The sequence below is a fragment of the Rhinoraja longicauda genome, chromosome 2, assembly GCF_053455715.1.
Source record: "Rhinoraja longicauda isolate Sanriku21f chromosome 2, sRhiLon1.1, whole genome shotgun sequence".
NCBI lineage: Eukaryota > Metazoa > Chordata > Chondrichthyes > Rajiformes > Arhynchobatidae > Rhinoraja > Rhinoraja longicauda.
Genome location: NC_135954.1, coordinates 83,313,621 through 83,340,607, shown reverse-complemented (window position 1 = coordinate 83,340,607; position 26,987 = coordinate 83,313,621). Strand labels below are relative to the sequence as shown.

Sequence of the window (26,987 nt, the reverse complement as noted above, 5' to 3'; positions counted from 1 at the left end):
CACAGACCAGGCTTCCCACCATAAACTCCAACTCCACTTCATATTGCCTTGAAGTTACCAACATATTGAAAGACTGGCCGCGCACTGGTCATTCCTCCTCACTGCCCCCATTTGGCAGAAAGTACAACAGCTTCAAAGCGTTTACCACCAGACTTGGGAACAGTTTCTTCAGGCTTGTGAATGGTCCTTCCATAAGCTAGGGTACTGTCCGATTCATCTCTACCCTATTGTGGACATTGGATGTTGCCAATGGAACTGATATGTTACAATGGCGAGAACTATATTCTACACTCTATCTTCCCCATTGCTCTATCTATTATATTTAAGTTTGACATGATTGTATTTATTGTATGTTATATATCTTCTCTGTTTAGATAGCATGCAAAACAAAGCATTTCACTGTACCTCGGTACATGTGACAATAATAAAACTATACCTATATTATGTGAATTGAGTGGAACTAATTTGTTTTCTCATTTAATTGTTGATCTTAATGAATCTCACCAAATGAAACAATGTCATTAAAAACATTATCAGCAAGGATAACAAATGTACAAAACGTTTGTAAAACGTTTGTAATCTTTAAGACCAAGAAAATTATATCTAGCTGCCGAGAGACAGAAACGCGGATGCATTTCTGGTTTATTGTGATTACAAATTATTTCCAATTACAAATTGAATTGCTGGAGCGGTAGAGTTGCTGCCTCACAGCACCGGAGACCTGGATTCGACCCTGATCTTGGGTGCTGTCTGTGTGGAGTTCACACATTCTCTCGGTGACCATGTGGGTTTCCTTCAGATGCTACGGTTTCCTCCCACATTCCAAAGACATGCAGGTTCATGGGTTAATTGGCTTCTGTAAATTGTCCCTAGCGTGTAGAAGAGAACTATAAGGATGGTGAAGCAGCAGTAGAGTTGCTGCCTTAAAGCGCCAGAGACCCGGGTTCAATCCTGATCACAGGTGCTGTCTATACGGATTTTGTACGTTCTCCCCGTGTCCACGTGTGTTTTCCCCAGGTGCTCGGGTTTCCTCCCGCACTCCAAAGACGTACGGGTTTGTAGGTTAATTGGCTTCAGTAAAGATTATAAATTGTCCTTGGTGATAGTGTACGGAGATCGTTGGTCGGCTCAGAATTTGTGAACCGAAGGGCGTTTCTGCACTGTATCTCTAAACTAAACTAAACAGAAAAGGATACAGGCCTAATGCAAGCAACTGAGATTAGTGTAGGTCGGCAACATGATCGGCATGGATGAAGTGACCAAAAGAGCACATTTCGGTACTGTACGATTGCACAATTCTATATTCAAATAAAATCAACAAGTTTAAAGCATAACTCAATTTATATAACATGTGATAGATCAATTGAACTTGGAACTAGGATTGCCCTTAAAATTGTATTTTGGGCCATCAAATGCAATGTGCAGGATAGTTGAAACTTCACCATGCAAACCTATTCATTAATATTCCACTGGTGCAGAACCTCTACCATGTGTTTACGAGAGTTCTGTTCATGCACAGGATGCATTTCTCCAGAGGGTGCAGCTTTCCACAAGATATGAAGATTGGGAATTTGATGCACAAGGACATTCAGAGAGACAGAAGTGTACAATCACAAGAAACCCTAGAGGTTTGGGAGACAATAGAGATGCCATATTTAGTGCCAATTGCACTCTGAGCTATGTCATGGCAAGAGATTCTGTGCCGGTTTGACCAAATGGTGCAACATATTTTCTCAAAACATGAAAATGCAACACCTTCATTATATCTTGTGACCACCCCTGGCCTGTGCTTGCTCAAACTGGAGAAGAAAAAAAGCATTGGGAAAGGCAGTGAGTACCTCTGGTTTCTTTGGGAGTGTATAGAGACTAAACAAGAACAATGAAAAGAACACAAAACACTTACAAGCTGCCTGCATTGACAAGCAATTTTTATCTCACATAATAGCCTTGGTTTCCTCATGACCTTATACATGATCTCAGAACAACAAACCTGGAATGGAAGCATATTATCCTCCATCTGAAAGATTGCCGAAGTAGCAGGCCACTAACTAGGGAGAGATAGAGCAAATTAGCAGGGAAACTATATAAGACAATTACATGGTTGAATAAAGAAAATTATCGAAGCAATTGCAGGTACAGGCACTCCCCAAACTTATGTTCAGTGAACTCTTATGTAAGTCAGATTTTACATAAGTCAGAATGACCATCCCCATCTCCTGTCCGAAATAACTCACTGAGAGCTTTAATTATCAGTTGCGTCCTGCGCACTTTCTGAGGGTTGCAGCCTTCTGGGTATGCATTGCTGGCTTGAGTTCATTCTTGCCGTTGCGGCACTTTCAGCGGCACGTGGTCTTCTGCTATTGCTGGCTAATTTCCGATGTAAACCTGAGTAATTGTACAGTGTGGTGGAAATTACAAACTGCCTTGACTGAACTAGGGACGGAGTACATAATTGTTTATGTAAGTGCGAGTTTACGTAGGTCGCCTATTGCGTAAGTCGGGGAGTATCTGGATGGAGAACTAATGATGGGAAAGGAATATCAAGTATAAAAAGTTTAGGGAGATGCTTGAAAAGGAAAGTGGGATGGCAGAAAGGGGTGTCAAATTATGATTGTCAGACAGGATTACGGAAAACCCCAAAGCATTTTCTGTAAATTGAGGGCAAAAAGAATAAACAGGGAAAGAGTAGGGCCAAAAGGGGACAGCAGCGGCAAATTTGTGTGTCGAGCTAAGAGGTGTAGGTGAAGTCCTAAATGAACACCTTTCATCAATATTCTTAAGGGAAATCGACTTTGAGATTGGAGAGCTCAGTGAGCGGAAGGTGAAATTTGAGTTCACTTCTTTATAAAGAAAGGTGAGACACTCAATTCCTTAGTGGACTTGAAGGTGGATAAATCCCCAGCACTAGATGAGATTTATTCAGACTACTGTTGGAGGGAAGGAAAGAGATTACAGGGCCTATGGCTGAGATGTAATACACCCAGGTTTGCTTGAGCATTGAAATAAAGATGGTTAAAATCCAAATAGAAAAATAATATCACTTCAGTGAAGTGACTCAATTGTGTTGATGATCTTGCACATTAGAAATAACAAAACTACATTTTGAATGTAATGAATGAGTTTGAATGTCCATATTCAAACCTTTGAACGTCTGGAATTTAGGAGGATCTGGAGTGAGTTGCGTCACTGTACTGGTTAAAGATTGGCCAATTTGGTGCAAACTAAAATAAATTGCACAGTTAAAGTAGCAGAAATGGCTATGTGAGAAAGTATTTGGTGTACAGCTTTGAACTGTTCTGTACAGATGATTAATGCTATCATGATCTCCAATGCGCAAATTGTAAACGTGTGCAATTTTATTTGTTTATTATTTTAATGATCAGCTTGAATATTTCCAGTTAGAAATAGATGCTAAATTTAGTCCAGAACTGGTGTTATTCATGTTTTTAAGTGATAACTAGTCCATCTGTTGTGTGTTTGCAGCCAAAACCAAACAGATGGGACACAAACCACAATCTGTTAAAATATGCTGCAGGTCTTCTTTATTGTGGCTCCTCAGAATGCATTATAAGAACTTAATTCTATATACTTTCTGCTGTAGAACCATGATCGCTAGTTTTTTAAACTGTTCATTAATTGTTGAAATAGTCAGTTTCTGCTTATGTTGAATTGGTAGATGTCGTTCATTTCCATTTGACAATGGTGCAGATTGTGCACTGGAGTTTCTATGTTTTAGAAATGGCTGTAAGTTTACAAATACATTTTTCTTAATGGTTATTTGCTAGATTTCACAATTTACTGTTTTTATGAAATATAAAAGTTAAAACTGTGGTTATTGTTCTTGTCGTGTTGAAGGTTTAAATTAGTTGAAGGTTTTAGACCAATGCTTCTTAAACTCATTCACCCTTGAGATTCACAAAATTTCATTCACCGTCAACTAAATGTTCTTATGTTTTTTGGTAATTTTTGTCTTATTCTCCCTTGTGTATAATTTTATATATATTAATTAAGTCATTCACCCTTCATGCACCCCTCTAGTTTCATTCACCCTTGGGTGAGCCATTCACCAGTTTAAGAAGCATTGTTTTAGACACTGAAAGATCTTGAATTGTTTGATATTTAGCTAGACATCCATCATAATGTTAAAGGATCTGTTTTTTTCTATAAGGTATTTCATTTTAAGGAACTAAATTGTTCAAAAAGAAGTTTGGCCGTTGTTTGGATGTAATAATGCAATTATGTTTTTGATAGTTAAAAACAAAATGCATCCTTGGGGCTATTCTACAAAATGTTGGGTACACATTTTTGGTCATTATTTGGGCGGTTAAAATGATAGGAAACCATAGGAGAATTAATAGAAGGGGAGAGCTTTGATTCCTTCGGTAATGAGTAATGAGTTACTGCAATGTAACAAGCAAGCAAGACCAATATTGGTAATCTTTATTTTCTCATATGAACCAATCTCTACTTGGAATTCACCCTGGTTGGTGAGAATAGCCCAAACCAGACAGAGAGATTGTATGAGCAGCAGTCTTCCTACATGTGGCATGTCTCCATAACTATGTGATCCTAAACCTAGCTCAGTATCAATCTTCCTAAATCATTTCCTGGGCTTGAATCCAATTAGAAGACTTTTCTATTGAGTAATAGAAGTTACAGAATAAAACAATTTGAGTTCTACCTCCATTTTCTAAACATGCTCTTTTTTCCAGATTTGATCATATTTTCCTTTCCAATCACCTACTTTCTGCCAGAATCGCAACATGGTGAAGAATCCTTGTTTTCTTTCTTATAAACAACAATTCTCACTGAGAAAATGTAATGAAAACACTTGATTGTTTAAGTGAGAATCATTGCTCTTTTCCCTTTCCTCCACATGTCACATACAACAGAATATTGAATAATATGCTATGGTTAGCAACCCTAATTTCCCCTGGGTTAGTACTACAAAGCTATTCATGCTTAATTTTTGTAGCAACTTGTACTGAAAGATGACTCGAGCATTTGCATTAAATGATTGTTAGGCGGAAATGGATAAAATTGAAGGGGTTAAGATAACAATAGAGACATGCCAAAGTAAGAGTTTTTAAAGCTGAATAACAGGGATAAAGCTCTGCAGAGAGTTAGGCTGGTATTACCAAAGTGTTCTGACTAAATAAGTAGTTAGCTCTCGAGAAAAAAATTATGCGTCAAGGGAAACTTGCAGCAGAAGAATTAGAACAATTGTCTCGACAAGAAGTTGAACTGCCTAGGCATGGAACGCGCTATTGGCCAAGTGCTGGAGATGGGCCTAATACGGATGGGTGCCCACTGGTCAGCGTGAAGGTGGTGGGCCTATTGGCCTGTTTTCCTGCTGTGTGAATCTGTATGTTATGAAGAAGCAAAACCTGATGGCAGTAAACAATGCAATTTTAAAGCAAAAAAGAGAAAATTTGGTTTTGCTGATTTCTTTACAGCGACAAAGCTTTTTAATAACATCACAAGCAAGAGAGACATGAGCAATGAACTTGCAAAAAAGGACATCTGAACAAGTTTTTGAATTGTTTGCTTTTTGAAAAAAGTTTTTGTTGTGGGGTTTATGGAGTGTACCAATATTAGTTCCGTAGCTCATATGGAGGAAGAAAGGAAACAGATTGCTTACTGACATCTTTGTGTCAAAGCCTAGACGGCTGAAATAAAGTAGCTAGTTTCTGCTGCATTGTGCGAACTGTTTTCTTTTTGTTTTAATTAATGTCTCATTAAACTATAACTGCTTTGTTAAAGCTAAGAAATGGCATTCAAATGTATATCCGACAAGAGGAGTGGAACCAATCTCTCTTTGGTGTAATTGTGAATGGAAGGTTCAGTAAAGAGATCGAGAGGCTCCATCATTGAGAACAGCTGGAGAGAATAGATAAATTCTTAACTGCTGCTTTTAATGATTTTTTCATTACGGAATTAAGTATTGGAAAACAGAATCCGATACTGCACAGCAGACTCTTTATTCAGTTTTAAGTCACAAAGGAACATCCAAGAGGGCCCTCTGCCTGTGAAAGTTGAGTACTAGTGGTTGCTAGGATTGTATTAACTGGTATTGTAGGATCTGACAGTTAATTGCCAATAAGAATAATTGTTTTCGGCTGGTTTTTGAAATCCTGTATATTTTGAGGGTCACGTTAAATGATTTAAATACATTTTTTTTCCTCTGGATTGTGGTGTTTTAGTTTTTTAATTGGGTGATCCAAGATGCATTATATTCTGGCAATATGTAGCTAGTGGTTGGAGTCAGAATGATTTATTTTTTAAGTCACGGAACCTTTCATTCGATATGTTAAGAGAGATACAATAATAACATTTAAAAGGCATTTGGTACATGGATAGGATAGATTCAGAGGGATTGTGGGGCAAATGCAAGGGGATTGTCTTAGATGAGGTATCTTGGTCAGCATGGATGAGTGGGCCAAAGGGCCTGTTTCGGTGCTGTACGACTCTATATTCTGTTGACTGAAAAACTGTTATACAAGCTATTTGTAAGGACGTATTTGTTTTCTTTCACAGAGAAGTAAAGGGCAGAAAAGAAAACGAGGTACCAGCTCGGATGGAGAAAAAGCTGAGGTTTGTGCTATTCTGGAAGGCACATTTATTTTCATCTCACAACATTATGTATATAGCATCTGAAAATTCATTATTTTCTAGGAACCACTTCCTCCTAGAACAAGACGGCGACGGCAACAGCAGACCTCATTCCAGAAAAGACCCAAATCAGAAGACCTGAGGACTGAATGTGCTACCTGCAAGAATCCAGGAGACAATGAAAATTTAGTCAGGTAGATGTTTTATGTACTTCGCTACTGCTACTTTTTTTCTTTCTTTATATTTACTCTTAGCATTGTATTATAAAATTGCAACATGGTAATCTTTTAAAAATCCCATTCTAAGCAGAAACTTTGGAAAATCCAATTGATTATATCTGTTTAGATGCTTGTGGCAAAATTCAAATTATGGATTTTGATGTTTTCTTAAGTAGGATAATTTTTTTTCTATAAAGGAGAATTAATTCTACCTTGTCAGGTTGGTGTTCATGTAGTATAACACCAGGTCACAAAGATAAACAAGCAGTAATCAAATTGAAGTACTTAGAGTTCTGCATTAAGTAAAGCCTATTTGGAGAGCAAATAATCAATGGGTTAGTTTGCTTCTGACGATAGACTCAAAATGCTGGAGTAACTCAGTGGGACAGGCAGCATCTCTGGAGAGAAGGAATGGGTGACGTTTTGGGTCGAGACTGAAGAAGACTGAAGAAGACTGAAGAAGGATCTCGACCCGAAACGTCACCCATTCCTTCTCTCCAGAGATGCTGCCTGTCCCACTGAGTTACTCCAGCATTTTGTGTTTACCTTCGATTTAAACCAGCATCTGCAGTTCTTTCCTACTAGTTTGCTTCTAACATCTAGTCACCCTGATCTGTAATTAGGTTATAACACTTTATGCTTTCTTATTCTCAAAAAAGAAAGTTGCAAACTAATTTAACAAATTAATTTAGACATATTTCTGAATATGTTGTGAATTTTTATATCCAGAAATTGGCCCAGTACTTCAGTATGCTAAACAATGTTGCCTTTCAACCTATCTCTCAATTGGGTCCACTGCAAAAAAAACGTATAACCTAAAAGTAACTTGAAGCATTGTTAGAGTAGTTGCACTCATAAATATGGACTAAAATGGTTTTCCAAAAGGATCATACTTAGTTGAATACAGCTTTGAACAATTTACTGCCTCCTGTTTTGAGAATCCTGACCCATCCTCAGTGGCCTTTTGTAGCTAGAGCACCTCCAGCAATGTCGGCAGTGTCATCATTGAAGCGCTCAATGTCTGTGTATCTCAGCGGCTAAATTGGATAATCATAGCCAGGGCAGCAACTGTGTGGCTTTCTGCCTTCAGATTAAGACACATATCAAAATGGTCTGTTTCCAATTTGTGATTATTATGCAGCAACCTGTAGACAATTGTATGAAACTGAGGTCAGTTGGATCAGGGTTGATTAGTAATATACTTTCCAGTTAAATTATGTGGCAACATGCAACCTCTGTTTCAGAGATGGGCTTGACCATTTAAGCAAAATGCCGCCAGTGACTATTTGTACAATGGGAATTAGTGATGTGGAGGGGACAATTAAATATTCTGTTGTTTGTGAAATTCTAGAAATTAACTTCACAAGGCATTCCAAGGCATTGCATGAGGATCTGTACATGTCACTGAATGGAAGAAGTTACCCTTCAGGCACTTTTAAAATCTTTCCCCTCTCACTTAAACCTATGCCTTCCAGTTTTAGGCACCCCCTACCAAGGGAAACAGACACTGGCAATCTATCAATGGCCCTCACAATTTAAAAACCTCTCTTATGTCACCTCTCATCTTGGATCATCATACATTCAAAGATTCTATTATAGCATAGAAACAGGCCCCCTAACCCACCAAATCTATGCCGATCACCATGCCTATCTATGCTAATCTCACTTGCCTGCATTTAATTCCACATTCCTCAATGCCCTGCTTGTCTATGTCCATGTCAAAATGTGGAACAGACACTGATCTACTCTCTTGCTCTCATGATTTTTTATACCTCTATTATGTCACACTTCAGCCTCCTTTGCTCCAGGGGGAAAAAAGATCCAGCCCATCCAATCACTCTTGCTAACTCAAGTTCTCCAATCCAGGCAACATCTTTGAGAATATTTTCCACACCCATTCGAGCCAAATCATGTACTTTCCATGGTGTGGTGACCAGAAATGTACACAATACTCCATATGATCTAACCAAGGTTTTATACAACTGTAACATGTCATTCCAACCCTTATAGTTAATGCCCCAGCTGATGATGGTCAGCAATCCATACGTTACCTTCATCATCCTATTTGCGTTGCTACTTTCAGGGAACAATGTACTTATACCTATAGGTCTCATTGTACAAGTGCACTCCTCAGAGCACAGCAATTTACTGTCCTGCCCTGGTTTAGCTTTCCAATATATATCACTTTGTATTTGATCGAGATAAATTCCATTTGCTATTCCTTTTTGATCTAGATCTTGCTGTAACCGTAGACAACCTTCTTCACTCTCTACAATATCATCGATATTGGTGTAATCTGCAAACTTACAAATCATGCCACTTACGTTCTCATCCAAGTTATTAATATTTACAACAAACGACAGCGAACCTGCATCAATCTCTGTTCGCACCTTTGGTCAGAGGCTTCCTGTCAGGAATAACAACTCTCTCCTGTCATGCTTTGACTCATCCCATCAAACCAATTTCATATCCAATTTGCTATCTCACCCTGGATCCCAAGTACTCTAAACTTCTGGATCATGTTAAAGTCCTTGCTATAGTCCATATACACAACATCTACTATGCTGTCCTTGTCAATCCTGGAAAATGCTGGAGTCAAACAACAGACATATTTTTCCTTTCTTTTGCTGATTTTGTCCTTCAATAAAAATCGACCAACTTAGGCAAGTTTGTAAAACATTCTTTACAAAAATATAAAGTCTCCTTTAATTTTTATGGAATACTGTTAAAAGTAATCCCAGGCCTGTTCTAGACTGCTGATTACAGATGTTGGCAAAGGTGCATCGCCATGATGGCTCAATGTGGATAATATTACACTTGTTGACCCTTTCACTGGGTTTCTACATAAAAAGCAGGGTGCAGATTTGAGGCCAGCTTTTGTTCAGAAATCCATGCTACAGCAAAAAGGGGTGCTTAATGTTGAGGTGGAAAATGATTAATTGATCAGAATTGTTAGCTATTTTATGTGAATGGCTGTATTCCAAAATAGTTTGCATTATATTCCAGATTGTAGCAGTTTATTAAGTGTGATTATGATTATGTTTTCACTGGATAATGTTTATGAATTCCAGTCCATGTTGATTGTCTTCATTGAAAATGTACGATAGCTCTTTGCTTTCGTGAAAGAATTCAAACTCAAAACATGTGGTGACACAAGAAACTGCAGATGCTGGAATGGAGCAAAAAAAACAACTGCAAGAGGAACTCAGTGGTTCAGGCAGTATCTGTGGAGGGCAATGGACAAATAATGTTTTGGGTCAGGACCCTTCAGTCTAATGGTGTCTGGTGTGCTGAGTTCCTTCCGCAGTTTAATATTTTGCTAAAAATAGGTGGTGCAAGTTACCAAGTTCATTTAAGTTCTTATTCACCAACAGATTAGCTATTTAAGAACAATGCAACCAATAATAATTGCAGATACAAGGAACTGCAGATGCTGGTTTAAGAAAAAGACGTTGGAGTAATTCAGTAGGTCAAGCAGCATCTCTGGAGAAAATGGATAGGTGACGTTTTGGGTTGGGACTCTTCAGATCCTTTCCAATGTAAATTGGGATTAGTGTGTGCTTAAATGAAGAATTTACATTTGATAAGCAAATCTTCTTTGCTTGAAAATTTATCAATAATCTTAAAATAAGTCCTTCGAGTGGGGAGTTCATAATCCTGTGGCTCAGTTATACTCTTGCCTGCAAGATTAATGCAAACAAAATCTTGTTCCAAAGAGTACATGGTTTTGGGTGATGATCTTATGTCATATTACACCGTGGTGTATGCTGGCTTCAAGATTAAGCCATATCTCACACATTCTCATACAAGACGAATCTCATACATTCATCTTAAATGAATGTATGAGATTCAATTACATCATTGCAATCTCCTTAAATCAATGTCCCTAAAACATGTTAACGATGCAGTTAACTAATTGGTTTTGGTCATGTTTAACTAGACATAAGGTGATTACTATTGTAATTCAGGGATCTATTGAAATAATCAGATTATTATGATTCCAAAGTACTCCATATTGGCTGTGCAAGGATTTGGAATAAGCTGAGATTGTAATTGGTGCAAAGAGTGTTCAGTTTCTTAGCTTCCTTATTTTCTTATTGAACAAGGGAAATATTTTTGAGAAGTAAAACAAGCTCATTTTTTCAGTTCTTGCACTGTCAGTTATTGCTGAATAACATGTTATAGAGTCATGCAGCACAGAAATAGGCCCTTCGGCCCAACTTGCCACAGCTGACCTACTTGCCCCATCCACACTAATCCCACTTCCATAAGATCACCCCTCATCCGCTCCAAGGGATAGAGTCCTAGCCTGATCAGCTCCCTATAGCTCAGGTCCTTGAGTCCTGGCAACATCCTCATAAATCTTCTCTGCACGCTTTCCAGCTTAACTACCATCTTTCCTATAGCTGGGCGACCAAAACTGAACAAATATTAAAGATTCAATTGGAACCCGAGGGGCTACTTTTTCCACACAGAGGGTGGTGAGTATATCTAATGAGCTGCAGAGGAGGTGGTTGAGGCAGGTACTATAACAACATTGCTTCTTGCTCCACCTTGTTCTAATTACCTATCGCCCATACAGTCAACCCAATCGATCCCCTCCCCTCTCCTTCCTCTTCCCATCTGCCCACCATCCCTCCCTTATATGGTTACACTCATCACCTTCCTATATCAGATTTCACAATCTGTAGTTAGTTTATATCTTTTTTTTATCTCTCAACCCTCTGCTCCTATCTCCACCCTTCTACCCCTCAAAGGCATCCATTTGCCCATCAACCCCTCCTCACCAGAATTTGCCTATCGCTTGCCAGCTTCTGCCTTGCACCGTCCTCCACCTCTATATTGGCTATCTCCCCTAAATAATCTCAGTCCTGATGCAGGGTCTCGACCCAAAACATCGGCTATATTTTTTCCGCTGCGGATACTGCCTGACCTGTTGTGTTTTCCAGCAACTTGTTTTTTGCTCCAGATTCCAGCATCTGTGGTCTCCTTTGTCTGCAAACTTCTAAAACATCTGCTTGCTTGCAATGAGACCGATACACTATGCAGATTGTTCAGCATTATGATGGTCCACTTATGTTTGAGTCAAGGCATACTTATCAATAGATCTATACTTGATTTTGATGAACTTGGATAAATTTCATTGTTTTTCATGAATTACTTGCTGATTTTAATTAAAAAAATGAAAATTATCAAAGAGTTTTTTAGGACTATTATTTTTGCATCCAACCCAATACTCTGGTTTTTGCATATATTTAGAATGCACATTTAGTTTCAAACAGAAGAATTAGAATCTGGATTTGCAGAGGTAGTTTTACACCGTCATTTATATTTTATGTAAAGATAACACAGTTACTTCTTCAATCTATTATAGAGTCATAGTCTTGCAGCATGGAAACTGGCCCTTCAGCCCAATTTGCCCACACCGGCCAACATGTACCATCTACACGAGTCCCACCTACCTGTGTTTGGCTCATATCTATCTAAACCAGTCCTATTATTAGCCATTTAGTCGTAACGGCAAAGGGCAAGGCATGATGGCCGATCAAATCTTTGCCAGAACTGTGTAGAGAGATCTATTCAGTCCTATTTTCCCTCTCTTTCCCTGTAAGTGCAATGTGTTTATTTTCCTCAGAAGCTCACTGAATTTCCTTTTGAAATCATTGATCTGTTCCAATATCGACTGTCAAGCCATGAGTGCTTCATTGTCGTATGTCCCAGATAGATGTGATTCTTACTTGCAGCAGCACAACAGAATATGTAAACATAGTACACTGTAAGCAATACAATAAACGAGAAAAGGTTTAGTGTGTGTATATATACATACACACACACACACACACGCGCATATTATATGATATATACACATGCACACACACACAACAAACAATAATAGTACAAAAAGACTAAACCCAAGACTATGTAGTTCAGAGCTTATTTGCAGTGTTTAATAGCCTGATGGCTGTAGGGAAGAAGCTGTTCCAGAACCTGGACATTATAGTTTTCAGGCTCCCATACCTTCTTCCCAATGGCTGGGGTGAAATGAATGTGTGGCCAGGGTGGTGTGGGTCTCTGATTATGCTGGCTGTCTTTTTGAGGCAGCAGCTCCTGTAAATCCCTTCGATGGCGGGGAGGTCAGAACCCGAGATGGACTGGGCAATGTTCACCATTTTTTGCAGTCTTCGTTCCTGGGGCATTTAAGTTGCCGAACCAGGCCGTGATGCAACCAGTCAATATGGTCTCTACTGTACATCTCTAGGGGTTCAAGAGAGTCCTCTCTGGCATACTGAATTTCTGCAATCTGCTCAGGCGTTGATGGGCCTTCTTTATAATTGCATTAGTGTGCTGGGTCCAGGAAAGATCTTCAGAAATATGCACGCCCAGGAATTTGAGGCTTTTGACTCTCTCCACCATTGTCCCGTCGATATAGACAGGTTTGTGGGTCCTCATCCTTCCTCTTCCAAACTCCACAATTAGTTCCTTGGTCTTACTGACATTGAGAGCCAGGTTGTTGTGCTGTTGATCGATCTCACTTCGATACTCTGACTCATCACCATCTGTAATTCGTCCAACAACGGTGGTGTCGTCGGCGAACTTGAAGATGAAGTTTGCACTGTGTCCGGCTACACAGTAGTGGGTATACAGTGAGTCGAGCAGGGGGCTGAGCATACAGCCTTGAGGTGCTCCCGTACTGATGGTTATTGGGGAAGAAGTGTTGCTGCCCATTCGAACAGACTGTGGTCTGTGGATGAGGAAGTCGAGGATCCAGTTGAAAGTGATGCGCAGAGACCCAGTTCCGTCAGCCTGATAACTAGCTTGGAGGGGATGGTGGTATTGAACACCAAGCTATAGTCTATAAACAACAGCCTGGCTTATTTTTTGTACTGTCCAAGTGGTCCAGTGCAGAGTGGAGAGCCAGTGAGATTGCATCCTCTGATGACCTATTGTGGCGGTAAGCAAATTGCAATGTGTCGAGATTCTTGTTGAGGTAGGAGTTAATATGTGCCATAACCAATCTCTCAAAGCACTTCATTACCAAAGACGTTGGTGTCACCGGTCGATAGTCATTGAGGCATGTCACCCTACTCTCCTTAGGCACTGGTATTATTGATGCCCTCTTAAAGCAAGTGGGAACCTCAGACCTCAGTAATGAGAGGTTGAGGATGTTCACAAAAACTCTAACCAGTTGTTCTACACAGAACATGACCAGGTATACCGTCCAGTCCAGACACTTTCTGAGGGTTTACCCCCTTTGAAGGATCTTCAGACGTCGGCCTCTGTGACTGTGGTTGTAATACATTGGGAGTCTAGGGGGCCTCGGGAAGGCACATCAGTGTTCTCCCTATCAAAATGTGCCTAGAGCACATTGAGCTCATCAGGGAGTGATGCTTCACTGTCGCTTGAGCTGCCCCCTGATTTTGCCTCCAAAAGTGATGGCATTCAAGCCCTGCCACAGTTGCCGAACATCCGTCTCATCCTTCAGCTTACAGTGAAAGTCCCTTTTAGTATTTTTAATGGCCTTATCAAGGTTCTATCTGGACTCCTTGTATACCTCTGCGTCGCCAGACCTGAATGCCAAAGACCTGGTCATCAGAAGAATGCAGATCTGGTTCATCCAAGGCTTCTGTTTGGGAACCACTCAGATGGTTTTTGAAGGAACACATTCCTCCAAACATTTCCTTATGAAGTCTGTAACAACTGTGGTGTATTCATTCAGGTCCATTGCCTAGTCCTTAAACATTCCCCATGCATGGGATTAACTTAGTGTTGGGAACTTAGATGGAGAGTAATTCATAAAATGATTCTTGGTGTGGTTTCAGAGGTAGCTTATAGAGTACTACAAGGGAGGGACCTGGTATTTATCTTGGGGAATGAGGACAGGCAAATGATTGAAGTTTTTGTAGAAGAACCCTTTGCCTCTTCGACATAGTATGTTCAGAAACAATATGTCCCTCTGTGTGTAAGGGACAAAGACGGTAGGTTTCAGGAGCACTGGTTAACAAAGGATATTGAAAACATGACCAGGGAAAAGAAGAAATACCATGGCAGGTATATGAAATTGTTATTAATGAGTCATTTGACATTTATAAAGAATATAGGAGAGAATAAGAAAGACATTTGGAGAACAAAAAGGGGCCATGGCTTGATCTTGGCAAGTGGGATTAAGGAGAATCGTAAAACCTTTCATAAATATATTAAATAAGAGGAGAGCTTAGGAATGAATAGATCCCTTCAGGGACTAAAGAGGTAACCGGTGTATGGAGCCAGGGGGTATGGACAAAATGAATTCTTCTCAATGGTATTCACTATGGAGATTACATGGAGACTGCAGAGTTAAGTGAGGGGTACACTGATACAGCACAGAAACAGGCCATTCAGCCCAACGTATTCTTGCAGACCAAAATGTCCCATCTAAGCTGGTCCTATTTGGCCCATAACCCCTAAACCTTTCTTATCCAGGTACCTGTCCAATTGTCTTTTAAATGCTGTCATAGTACCTGTCTCAACTATCTTCTCTGGCAGCTCATTCCATATTCCCACCACCCTCCGAATTAATTATCTGTATTAAACTCTAGTAGCCTTTCCCTGTTCCACTTACCCAGCCGATCAAGAGCTTGCTATAATTTTGCATAACCATTTTCACTATATTCTGGAGCATTTCTAATTACTTGGGATATTGAAGCACATTAGGATGGATAAATCTCCAGGGCCTGACAGGATCTATCACGGGATGCTAAAGAAAGCAAGACAAAAGATTGCTGGAGCTCTGGCAATTTTTGCATCTTTGACAGTCCCCCAGAAACCAAAGCGCTCGTCTCTGTGTGGAACAGCAGGAGATGGGAAAGGTCCTCAAAGAGTATTTCTGTTTTTTACAATGGAGAAAGACATGAAGTCTGGGGGGCTTGCGACAGTTAATGGAGGTGTATTGAGATCAGTCCATATTATAGTCAAGGAGGTGCTGGACTTTCTAATGTGTATGAAGATGGATATATCTCCCAGGCCTGATCCAAGAAAACACTGTAGGAAGCTAGAGACGAAATTGCAGAAGCCTTGGCTGAGATATATGAATCGTCATTTGATACGGGTAAAGTGCTGGAAATCTGGAAGGTGATAATGTTGTGCCTTAAAGAAAGGCTGCATAGAAAAGCCTGTAGAGCAGTGAACCTAACATCTGTGGTGGGCAAGTTACTGGAAAAGATTCTGAGGGACAAGATATATATGCATTTGGATCGACAGGGGCTCATTAGGGGACATTGCGATTGGTGGTTTATAACAATGATTTGGATGAGAATGTATAAGGCCTGATTAACAAGTTTGCAGATGACACTAAAATGGGTGCTATTGTAGATAGCAAATATGGGTATCAAAAAATACAGCAGAATCTTGATCAGTTGTGCAGTGGGCTGAGGAATAGTTAATGGAGTTTAATTCATAAAATTGCCAGGTGTTGTATTTTGTCAAGGCAAACCAAGGCAGTGCCTTCACAGTGAATGGCAGACCCCAGGGGAGTGTTGTAGAGCAGAGGGATCTTGAGGTGCAGGTACATAGTTCCTTGAAAATGGCATCACAGATAGATTGGGTGGACAAGAAGGCTTTTGGTGCATTGGCCTTCATCAGTCAGGGTATTCAGTATAGAAGTTTGGATGTTATGCTACGGTTGTACAAGACGTTGGTGAGGTTGCATTTGGAGTTTCGTGTTCAGTTTTAGTCACCCAGCTATAGGAAGGATGTTGTTTACCTGGAATGAGTTCAGAGAAGTTTTACAAGGATGTTGCCTGGACGTGGGCCTGAGCTACAAGGAAAGTTTGGGCAGGCTCAGGCATCTTTGTCAGCATGGGGCAGTTTTGCCGAAGGGCCTATTTCTGTGCTCTGTGACATGACGTATGTTCACATGGAAAGACAGGAAAGACGAGGATAACTATTTGAGGTCAGTATGATTTTCTTTGCAAAAAAGCAATTTTATCCATTCAATCCTTTTGGAAACACACAATCATAAAATCATAGAAACGTACAACACTGAACTAGGCTCTTTCGGACGAGCTCACATATGCTGATCGTGATACTTATCTCAGTCAATCCTATTTGCTGAACTGGACCTGTATTTTTCTCCATCTTTCCTATTCAAGTACCTGTTCAACTGCCTTTTATACATAAATATGTGCCAGCACTACCTCCTCTGGTTGCTAGTTTCAAATGTTCTCCATCCTCTGTATGGAAAAACTTACCCCTCAAATCTCCTTTAAATATCTTGCCTCTCATCTTAAAACTGTGCCTCCTCGTTCTAGTTTCCCTGGCCCTGAATATGAAATTCTGACTATCTATCCAATCCATGCTTTTCATAATTTTACAAACCTCCATACGGTCACTACTCAGCCTTCTACAATTCAGTGAGAATAAACCGAGTCTATTCAATTTCTTATAACAATCCTCTGTTGCAGACAATGTCCTGTTGAATATTTTCAGAACTTTTTCCAGTGCAACCACATTGTGTTTTGTACAACTGCAACATGATGTTTTAACCTAATACTCAATGCCTCAGCCTATAAAGGCAAGTATATCAAATGCTTTTTCACTATCCTTTCTACCTGTGTCGACACTTTGAGGAAGCTATGGATTTGCACACCAAGGTGTCTATAACATCAACAGTCTGAAGGTCCCTGCCATTCACTGTGTCCTATGAGAAATTGACTTCATGTCTCAAATATCTCAAGGCTTCCAAGAAACTGTGTAAGAATTGCTGGTCTAGTCTATACAATGATGGTATTCGAGTATCAATGCACATGCCTTTGTCTCCTTTTTTATTATTCTTGTCCTTGTCTCCTTGGTCTGTTTGTAATATGCATGGAACTGTTCTGACCATTGTATCTGTTGGCATTCAGCCCATGTTCCTCGGGTACCTTTTTATCATCTTGAGAATTCATCTTGGCCAGATAGTTCAAGGATCTTCTACTGGTACTTGTTTGTAAAACCTGTGAAATATTTTTGAACATTGTCAACCCTCTGAATAACATACTGACAATGCTGATGATGAAGATTGCTAACTTTGACGTCTTTTCCACATATTTTGATGTACAATATTTCTCAGCGTGATAAAGGGATGATTTTTTCCCCCTAATTTTCCAGTTTGCTTATTGAGTCTCTATTTCTATTATCCTCTTACTGTTCAGATAAATGAACAATGTCAAATTGATACGGTAATAACTTTACATTTGTGAGCATGTACATTCAGTGTATAATTTACTAGCATTTGGATATATTGAAAATAATCAGTCAAAGTTTGCCCTCTCTATTGTTATGGGAATGACAACATTAGGTGGAGTATGTAAGCCATGGTTCTGAGCAAAATAACTTTGACTGACCATCAACCTACAATTCTGATACATTTACCGTTTTGCTATGTTGATGGATCTAAAAATGAACAGCAGGGGCAAGAACATGATTTTTACACACTTTGGTTGCAAAAGCATGCTCTGCTCTTGTCACCCATGCACCTTTGTCTTCTGGGCTGTTGATAATACAGAAATATATCATATTTCTCAATAGGATTTGTGGCATTTAATATATGTTTTTTAGTGGACATAATGGTGTCAAAAAAAATCTCTTCATTATAACAAAATTTAAAAAACTTTATCATGCTCTGAAATATGTTATTTTGAGATTTTTGATATGTGATTTTAAGCATTCAGCAGCAATTAAAATCAGTGTAAATTTTGTTTAATTTGAAATATTATGAAATGATGTTCAAATTATTAATTTTTAATTAGCTGTTTTTTAGAAATTAAATAATATAGTAACTAACTCCATTGATCCAGCAGTATTAGAAACATCAGTTTGTCAAATTATGATTTTCTGAAATGCAGCAAATTAATTTTGATATCTGATGGTAGGCATATAGTCCTAACTTTTGATTCGTGTTTAACCCTGCTGTGCAAAACCTGGACATTTCAGCCTTTATTTTCTCCTATCTGTATTATTCGCAATAACTAAGTTTAATTGCGGGGGCTGCAAACTCAATTTAAAGAGTAAACATAAATATTTAATGAGAAGTTATAACTACAATCAACATCACAAGTCCTGCATGTGTTCAGTAATCCATTTAATTGAACTGCATTATCTAACCATGTCTAATTAGTTAGAACATTCAGTAACTAAAGGAAATTGTTTTCTTAAAACCCATCAAATAACATTTCTTTCATTTGAAAGATGACAGGGATTTTGTTTCTGTGCATCGCATTATCTGTGAATCTACTAACCTTGGCATTTAGATCAAAATCTATAAATTTAACTCCAATTTTCCCACAGTTTTTGATCTTTAATTGCTAACAAAAGCAAATGAATGTGAAATTAAAAATCAAAAGGTAGACACAAAATGCTGGAGTAACTCAGCAGGCCAGGCAGCATCTCTGGAGAGAAGGAATGGGTGATGTTTTGGGTCAAGACCCTTCTTCAGACATTAGTAATTTCTTCAGAAATTAGTAATGTTATACTGAAAGTATGCAACTGATAGGAGATGCAACTCCTTTCATCATTTCTCTTCCCATCTTGACTTTGTGTCAGCAGATTTCATTCAGTGTAGATTAGTAAGAACATCTCCTCACTGACCCTCAACACAGGTGCGCCTCAAGGCAACATGCTTAGCCCTCTGCTCTACCCTCGTTACACCCATTATTGTGTGGCTATGCATGGTTCAATGCCAATCTATACATCCCGACACCACTGTTTTAGGCTGCATCATAGATGGTTGATGAGTCAGCATGCAGGAGAAAATGAAAACACTTGGTTGTGTGGTGCCGCAACAACCTCTTGCTCAACAGTGGGAGGCACAGCGGTAGAGTTGCTGCCTTAAAGCGCCAGAGACCCCGGTTCGATTCTGACTATGGGTGCTGGATGTACAGAATTTGTACATTGTCCCTGTGACCACGTGGGTTTTCTCCGGGTGCTCCGCTTTCCCCCCGCATTCCAAAGGCGTACAGGTTTGTAGGTTAATTGGCTTTGGTAAAATTATGAATTGTCCCTAGTGTGTAGGATAGAACTAGTGTACATAGTGATCGTGATTGGCATGGATTTGGTGGGCTGAAGGGCCTGTTTCCACACTATCTCTAAACAGAATCAAAGAACAAAAGTCGACAAAATCATTGACTTCTGAAAGGGGATGTCAGGCATCCATGAGGCAGTTCTTGTTTAGGAAGGAACTGCAGATGTTAGTATACACCGAAAATAGAAACAAAATGCCAGAGTAACTCTGGATGAGTTAATCTGAATGATTCAGATCAGTCTGAAGAAGGGTCTCGACCCGAAACGTCACCCATTCCTTCTCTCCAGAGATGCTGCCTGAACGGCTGAGTTATTCCAGCATTTTGTGTCTATGCCAGAATATCTCAGCAGCTCAGGCAGCATCTCTGGATAAAAGAGATGCTGCCTGACTTTAGACTCGGGTTCCAACCCGAAACGTCACCTAATCCTTTTCTCCAGAGATGATGCCTGAATGGCTGAGTTGTTCCAGTATTTTGTATCTATCTCAGTTTTTGTTGGTGATGGAGAGAGGGTTGGTGATGGAGAGAGTTAACAACTTCAAATTTCTGAGCATTACCATCACGGCTGATCTGTTTTGGGCCCAGCACATTGATGTAATCACGAAGAAGGCACTCTCGAGCCTCTACTTTCTTAGCTGTTTAGTGAGATTCAGCATGTCACCAATACTCTTGACAAACTTCCACAGATGCCATTTAGAAAGTATCCTAAAATAAAACATTACCAAATAATTTAGTGTTAACATTCCCTTGTCTTTTTCTTTTCATTGTCTAGTTGAATATGTTTGATTTTTGTAATAATTTGTTTTCATGTGTTGTTCGAGTCTCTGTGCCTGTGATACGGTTGCAAGATTTTCATTGTTCCTGCACGTCATCGTATTAGTGCACATCACAATAAAATTGGCTGACTTGATGTGGCCAGTGTCTTTTCTTGAAGATTTGTTTCATCTGTGGTCAAGTTGTGCTTGTTATATGCTACTTTTTCTTCCGTGGAAAAAGACAAGTCTATCTGAGACACACATGGGTGTTGGAGGTACAAGTATTAGTGAATGTTTAGATGTTGAGGTTATGATATTGATGGTGTCACAGATATTGAGTCAAAATAAATATTTTTTTGACCATTAATGTCAAGTGTATTACATTTCTTACAACACTGGAACCAAATCATGGGGCCAGAACCCAGGCCTGTTATCTTTTAAACAAGTTTGTTGCATTAGCATCGTGTTAGAAACCACTAGCCTCCTGCAGGTTGAAGATATCAATGATTCTTCTATCCTCCCACCAGCAACCCAGTGTCATGTCAGATTAGTTACTTAGAACTTCCATTTCCAGCATGGGTCCGTCATATTTATATGGATCCTAACTTTCTGTGGAGAGAATAATAGGTATTTATTGTTTAAGTGTGATACTTTCCAGTGTTGTTTTATTCAACAACACTTTCTTACTGCTTTGAAAAAAAAATGAATAAAACAGTTGATTGGTCAAGATTTGGAACTTGCTTTGAAAAATCCATTACATGCATGATCTTTCCACCCTGATTTCCTTAATCACAATGGCTGTAAAAGTATTTGGTGGTGAGATATCCTAAAAGGAGTGTAAAATGGTGTTACTGTAGTGGCCTGGCGGAGGCCAGAGAAAAGGCAAGACGCCAGGCAGTGTTTTGTTAGATTGCTTTATTAGGCTGTGAGCTGGTGCCCACAGCGTAGTTCTCCAAGGGATGATCCACGCCTTCCCTTGGTCTGGCTTTTAACTCCTTTCACCTGTCCGTCACGTAACGAGGGGGCTGACCCGAGGAGTGGCCTGATCCGCCACAGGACCCCCCCCCAAGAACCGGAGGTACAAAACGGACAGGAGGGCGCACGAGGCGACCAGCCCGGGTGCGCACCATGACCGGCGCAGGGACCGGCGACTGACCGACAGGTGGAGGGGTCGTAGCAGACACTGGAGGGGGTAGCTTGGACGGGGGGCGACCGCGCGGGCGGGGCTGTGCAACCGGCACCGGCCGATCAATGTCCACGTGTGCCGGCTTCAGCCGTGCGATCGAAACAGTCTCTCTGCGACCCCCCATGTCCAGAACGAATGTGGCCGAGCCGTGTTGTAGGACCCGGAAGGGGCCCTCGTACGGCCGCTGGAGAAGTGATCGGTGTGCGTCCCTGCGCAGGAACACGAACTGGCAGTCCTCCAGAGCGGCAGGGACGTGTGGCTGGAATGTCCCATGACGTGATGTGGGCACAGGTGCCAGCCTGCCCACCGTCTGCCGAAGACGTTGCAGGGCGTCAGAAGGCTGCTCCACTCGACCGTGCGCTGGTGGGATGAACTCCCCGGGAACCGTCAAGGGGGCCCCGTACACCAACTCGGCGGAGGAGGAGGCCAAGTCCTCCTTGGGTGCGGTGCGGATCCCCAGCAAAACCCACGGTAGGGCGTCCACCCAGTCTGGGCCCGTGAGCCGAGCCTTCAGGGCAGCTTTCAGCTGGCGGTGAAAGCGTTCCACCAACCCGTTCGACTGTGGATGGTACGCCGTAGTGTGGTGTAGGCTGACACCCAAGAGTCTTGCCATGGCCGACCACAGTTCCGAAGTGAACTGTGGCCCCCGGTCGGATGTAATGTCCAGTGGCACCCCGAACCGGGCGATCCAGTGCGCCGCCAAGGCCCGCGCGCAGGTGGCCGTCGAGGTGTCTGCCAGCGGAATGGCCTCCGGCCACCGCGTGAAGCGATCTACCACAGTGAAGAGGTAGGTCATGCCCCGGGACGGCGGCAGCGGCCCCACGATGTCTACATGAATGTGGTCGAAGCGCTGCCGAGGGACACGAAACTCTTGCAGAGGCGCACGCACGTGTCGCTGGATTTTTGAAGTTTGGCACGGGATGCAGGTACGTGCCCAGAGTGCGACCTGCTTACGCAGCCCGTGCCACATGAAACGGGAGGATACAAGGGCCACCGTCGCCCGAATGGAGGGGTGAGACAGCTCGTGGAGCACCTCGAATACCCTGCGACGCCAGACGACAGGGACGATGGGCCGCGGCAGGCCAGTGGAGGTGTCGCACAACAGTGTTGTATCCCCGGGGCCACAGACAATGTCCTCCAGCTGCAGGCCGGACACGGCTGTACGATAGGCGGCCATCTCCTCGTCCCCCAGCTGTGCGGCTGCTAGGGCGGAATAGTCGATCCCCCCGGTCATTTGTAGGACGGCGTGGATCGCGGGTCTAGACAGGGCGTCGGCCACCCTGTTGTTTTTTCCCTCCACGAACCGAATTGAGGTGGTGTATTCGGACACATAAGCCAATTGTCTCTGTTGCCGCGCAGACCACGGATCCGAAACCTTGGCGAACGCAAATGTGAGTGGCTTGTGGTCCGTGAACGCGGTAAAAGGTCTCCCTTCTAGGAAGTACCGAAAGTGGCGTACCGCGAGGTAGAGGGCGAGGAGCTCCCGGTCGAACGCGCTGTAATGCCGTTGGGCCCCGCTGAGGTGCCTGCTAAAGAAGGCGAGTGGTCGCCAACACCCGTCGATGTGCTGCTCTAGCACCGCGCCGACCGCCACCTCCGAAGCGTCCACGGTCAGGGCGGTTGGGGCATCCTCTTTAGGATGGACGAGCATCGTGGCCCTGGCCAGGGCCTCCTTAGCCTGCTCAAAGGCCGCTCCTGCTTTGTCGTCCCACTCGACCTCCTTGCGGCGACCCGCCATGAGGTGGAAGAGTGGGCGCATAGTTCGGGCTACCGACGGCAGGAAGCGGTGATAGAACGAGACCATCCCAGCGAATTCCTGCAGGCCCTTGACAGTGGTCGGTCGGGGGAAACGGCGGACAGCTTCGACCCTGTCCGGAAGAGGTACCACCCCTTGTGGGGTCACCCGATGGCCGAGGAAATCGATGGCCGTCACCCCAAAACGGCACTTGGAAGTGTTGATGGACAAACCGTACTCGCTGAGGCGTTTACACAGCTGGCGGAGGTGGGTGCAGTGCTCCTGCTTCGAGCGGCTGGCCACGAGTACGTCGTCCAAGTAAACAAAGACGAATTCTAGGCCACGGCACACACAGTCCATAAGCCGTTGGAAGGCCTGTGCGGCGTTCTTCAACCCGAACGGCATCCGTAGGAACTCGAATAGGCCGAACGGGGTGATGATGGCAGTCTTGGGGATGTCATCGGGGTGGACCGGGATTTGATTATATCCGCGCACAAGGTCCACCTTGGAGAACACGGATGCTCCGGCCAGGTGGGCATTAAAGTCCTGGATGTGCGGAACCGGGTACCTGTCGGGAACGGTCGCGTCATTTAAGCGCCGATAGTCCCCGCACGGTCGCCAACCCCCGTCCGCCTTGGGGACCAAGTGGAGTGGTGACGCCCACGGGCTATCGGAAGGGCGCACGATGCCCATTGACTCCATCCGATGAAACTCCTCTCGAGCTAGACGGAGCTTGTCTGGAGCGAGACGCCGCGCTCGGGCGTGCACGGGTGGCCCGGTGGTGGGGATGTGATGTTGCACCCCGTGCTTGGGAGTGGAGGAGGAGAAGTGGGTTTCCACAATGTCCGGGAAGTCCGCCAGGATGCGCGCGTACGTCGCATCCACGGACGACAGGTGTCCGACGTTGGGGGAGACCGGCCTCAGCGTGCTGGAGTGCACCAGGCGCTGCCGCCCGACATCCACGAGCATGGAATGCGCCCGCAGGAAGTCGGCGCCCAGCAGCGGCTGGGATACATCGGCAATGATGAACTGCCACGTGAACCAGCTGTCGCCGAAGTTAAGGGCGAGCTGGCAGACCCCGTAAGTGTTGATGGGGCTACCGTTCGCCGCAGTGAGGAGGGGGCCGTGTTTGCCCGTATGGATATCGGCGGTGGAAGGAGGTAGGACGCTCACCTCTGCTCCAGTGTCGACGAGGAACCGACCCCCGGTGCGGCGATCCCGAGCGAACACGCGATGGATCTGGCCGGCCGCCGAAGGGATCACTGACGGCCGGCCCTCGCGTTTCCCGGAAAGGCACAGGGTAGGCGACATTGCTTGGCGTTCGGTCCCCAACGACGGTGATAATAGCACCAGCTTTTGCTGGTGTCCGGTGGTGGTGCAGACTGGGATGCCCACCAGCGACCTCCGGTGGTCTCCAGCGGTATTGGAGGTGGTGCTGCTTGGGCCGACCACCAGCGACCTCTGGTGGCGTCTGGCTGAATTGTCGGCGGGCCGTGCGAGAAGGACGTGCCGGCACCGGGGTTCCCGATGGCGGCCGGATTTCGCCGCGGGGGTCGTCCTGAAACGGGGTCGACGGCGGCCCCAGCTTGCTGTTGGCCTCCCGACGCCGCGGAAAAGACGGCTAGGACTGCCAGGTCCTCCCGACGGGACATCCAAATTTGGTCAGCGCGCTCGCCCAGCCGCTGCGTGTCGGTGAAGGGGTCTTCTGCGAGCTGAGAACGGAGGTCGACGGGGAGCTGCCGCAGGTAGGCCTGCTTGAATAAAAAACAGGGCGGGTGGTCGCCCATAAGGGCGAGCATGTCCTCCAGAAGGGCCGACGGCCGTCGGTCCCCGAGCCCCCCCTGGCTCATAACGCGAGTTGCCCTCTCGGCGTCGCTGAGGCCGAACCTCCTGATAAGGAGTTCTTTCAGGCCCTTATATTTGTCATCCGCGGGGGGGTTCATTAAGGTAGGGCTTTACTCGCCTTGCTGTCGCCTGGTCCAGGGCGCCGACGACGTAATAGTACTTCGTCAAGTCGACGGTTACCCCTCGCACAGCAAACTGTGCCTCTGCCTGCTGAAACCAGACCTCAGGCTCTTCGGTCCACAGGGTCGGGAGTTTGAGGGAGACGGCCTCGAGGTCGGCAGGGCCGAGGGCGGCAGGACCGGGTTGCGCGAGGGCGGCAGGACCGGGTTGCCCATTGTTCGACATCACTACTTGTGATGTCCGTCGAGGTCACCAATGTAGTGGCCTGGCGGAGGCCAGAGAAAAGGCAAGACGCCAGGCAGTGTTTTGTTAGATTGCTTTATTAGGCTGTGAGCTGGTGCCCACAGCGTAGTTCTCCAAGGGATGATCCACGCCTTCCCTTGGTCTGGCTTTTAACTCCTTTCACCTGTCCGTCACGTAACGAGGGGGCTGACCCGAGGAGTGGCCTGATCCGCCACATTACAGAAATACAAGTCTTCAAACATACCTCCCTTGATGTCAGTGACTTGTTGATGAGAGACGGGTAGAGGCAGATACTCTCACAGCATTTAAGAATAATCTAGACAGGCATTTAAATCACCAAGACATAGAAAACTGCAGACTGAGTGTTGGTAAGTGAGATTAGAGTAGATAGATACTTAACGGTCATCATTGATATGTTGAAATGGAAGCATGTTTCTGCTCTGACTCTTATTCCAATAAATAAAAATGGTACTTATTCAGAGGAACCTTGATGATGAATGGTGGAACATAGCGTGTCAATGAAGACACCATTATTATATTTAAACCTTGCCCTTGCTCGACCTGCAAACTTCCAGAAAGAGTCATTAAAAATCAACCAGCCTGAGGAGTTCTGGTTGATTTTCTGCTTTATTCGGTGCATAGGTTGATTAAACACTAATTAATCTGGCTGATTTTCTTCTGGTCAGTATAAAGAATCATATCACACATCCTTGAACTGTATTAACAGTACGGGGAAATATCACAGAATTATCAGGAGATCATTCTTCCAACATGTCTACGTTAGATTATTTGAATTTATGGGAATGTAGTCTTTGACACTAACACATCAGGATTTTGAAAAATTGATGTAAATTTATTCATTTTCTCTAACTGCCTTGTCGACCATCAGCTAATTAACACCCAATAATCCTGCACTTTAATGCTCTGTTAAATGCCAGAGTTCTTTAGATGCCCCATTACACCTACTGAGAATAATGACAAATCCTGTTCACTGAATAATTGTGTATTCTCAGAAGAGCCTTAAACCAGGTAAAATGTGCTGAGAGAATAGTAATCTTTCTGGTGACAAACCTATTTCCTGCTAAACATTTAAAATAAAACATTACCAAATAATTTAGTGTTAACATTCTCTTGTGTTGAGTCCCTGAGTTCAAATAAATTAAAAAAAAACTAAAACAGTAGTTTAGATGTGTGAAGAAAGAGTGGCCAAATATCCATATGCTATTACAAGGTTCCCTT

General features: G+C 43.1%; 1 protein-coding gene across 3 annotated transcripts in view; it reads left to right on the top strand.

Moving 5' to 3' along the window:
- The window catches only part of phf14 (PHD finger protein 14), a 175,605-nt gene that overhangs the window by 93,608 nt on the left and 55,010 nt on the right, over positions 1-26,987 (top strand). For all 3 annotated transcript variants that reach the window (XM_078422080.1, XM_078422089.1, XM_078422071.1), the window contains exons 15-16: positions 6,538-6,594; positions 6,676-6,806. In XM_078422080.1, the coding sequence (XP_078278206.1) occupies positions 6,538-6,594; positions 6,676-6,806 (188 nt within the window). The remainder of the gene's footprint in view (positions 1-6,537; positions 6,595-6,675; positions 6,807-26,987) is intronic.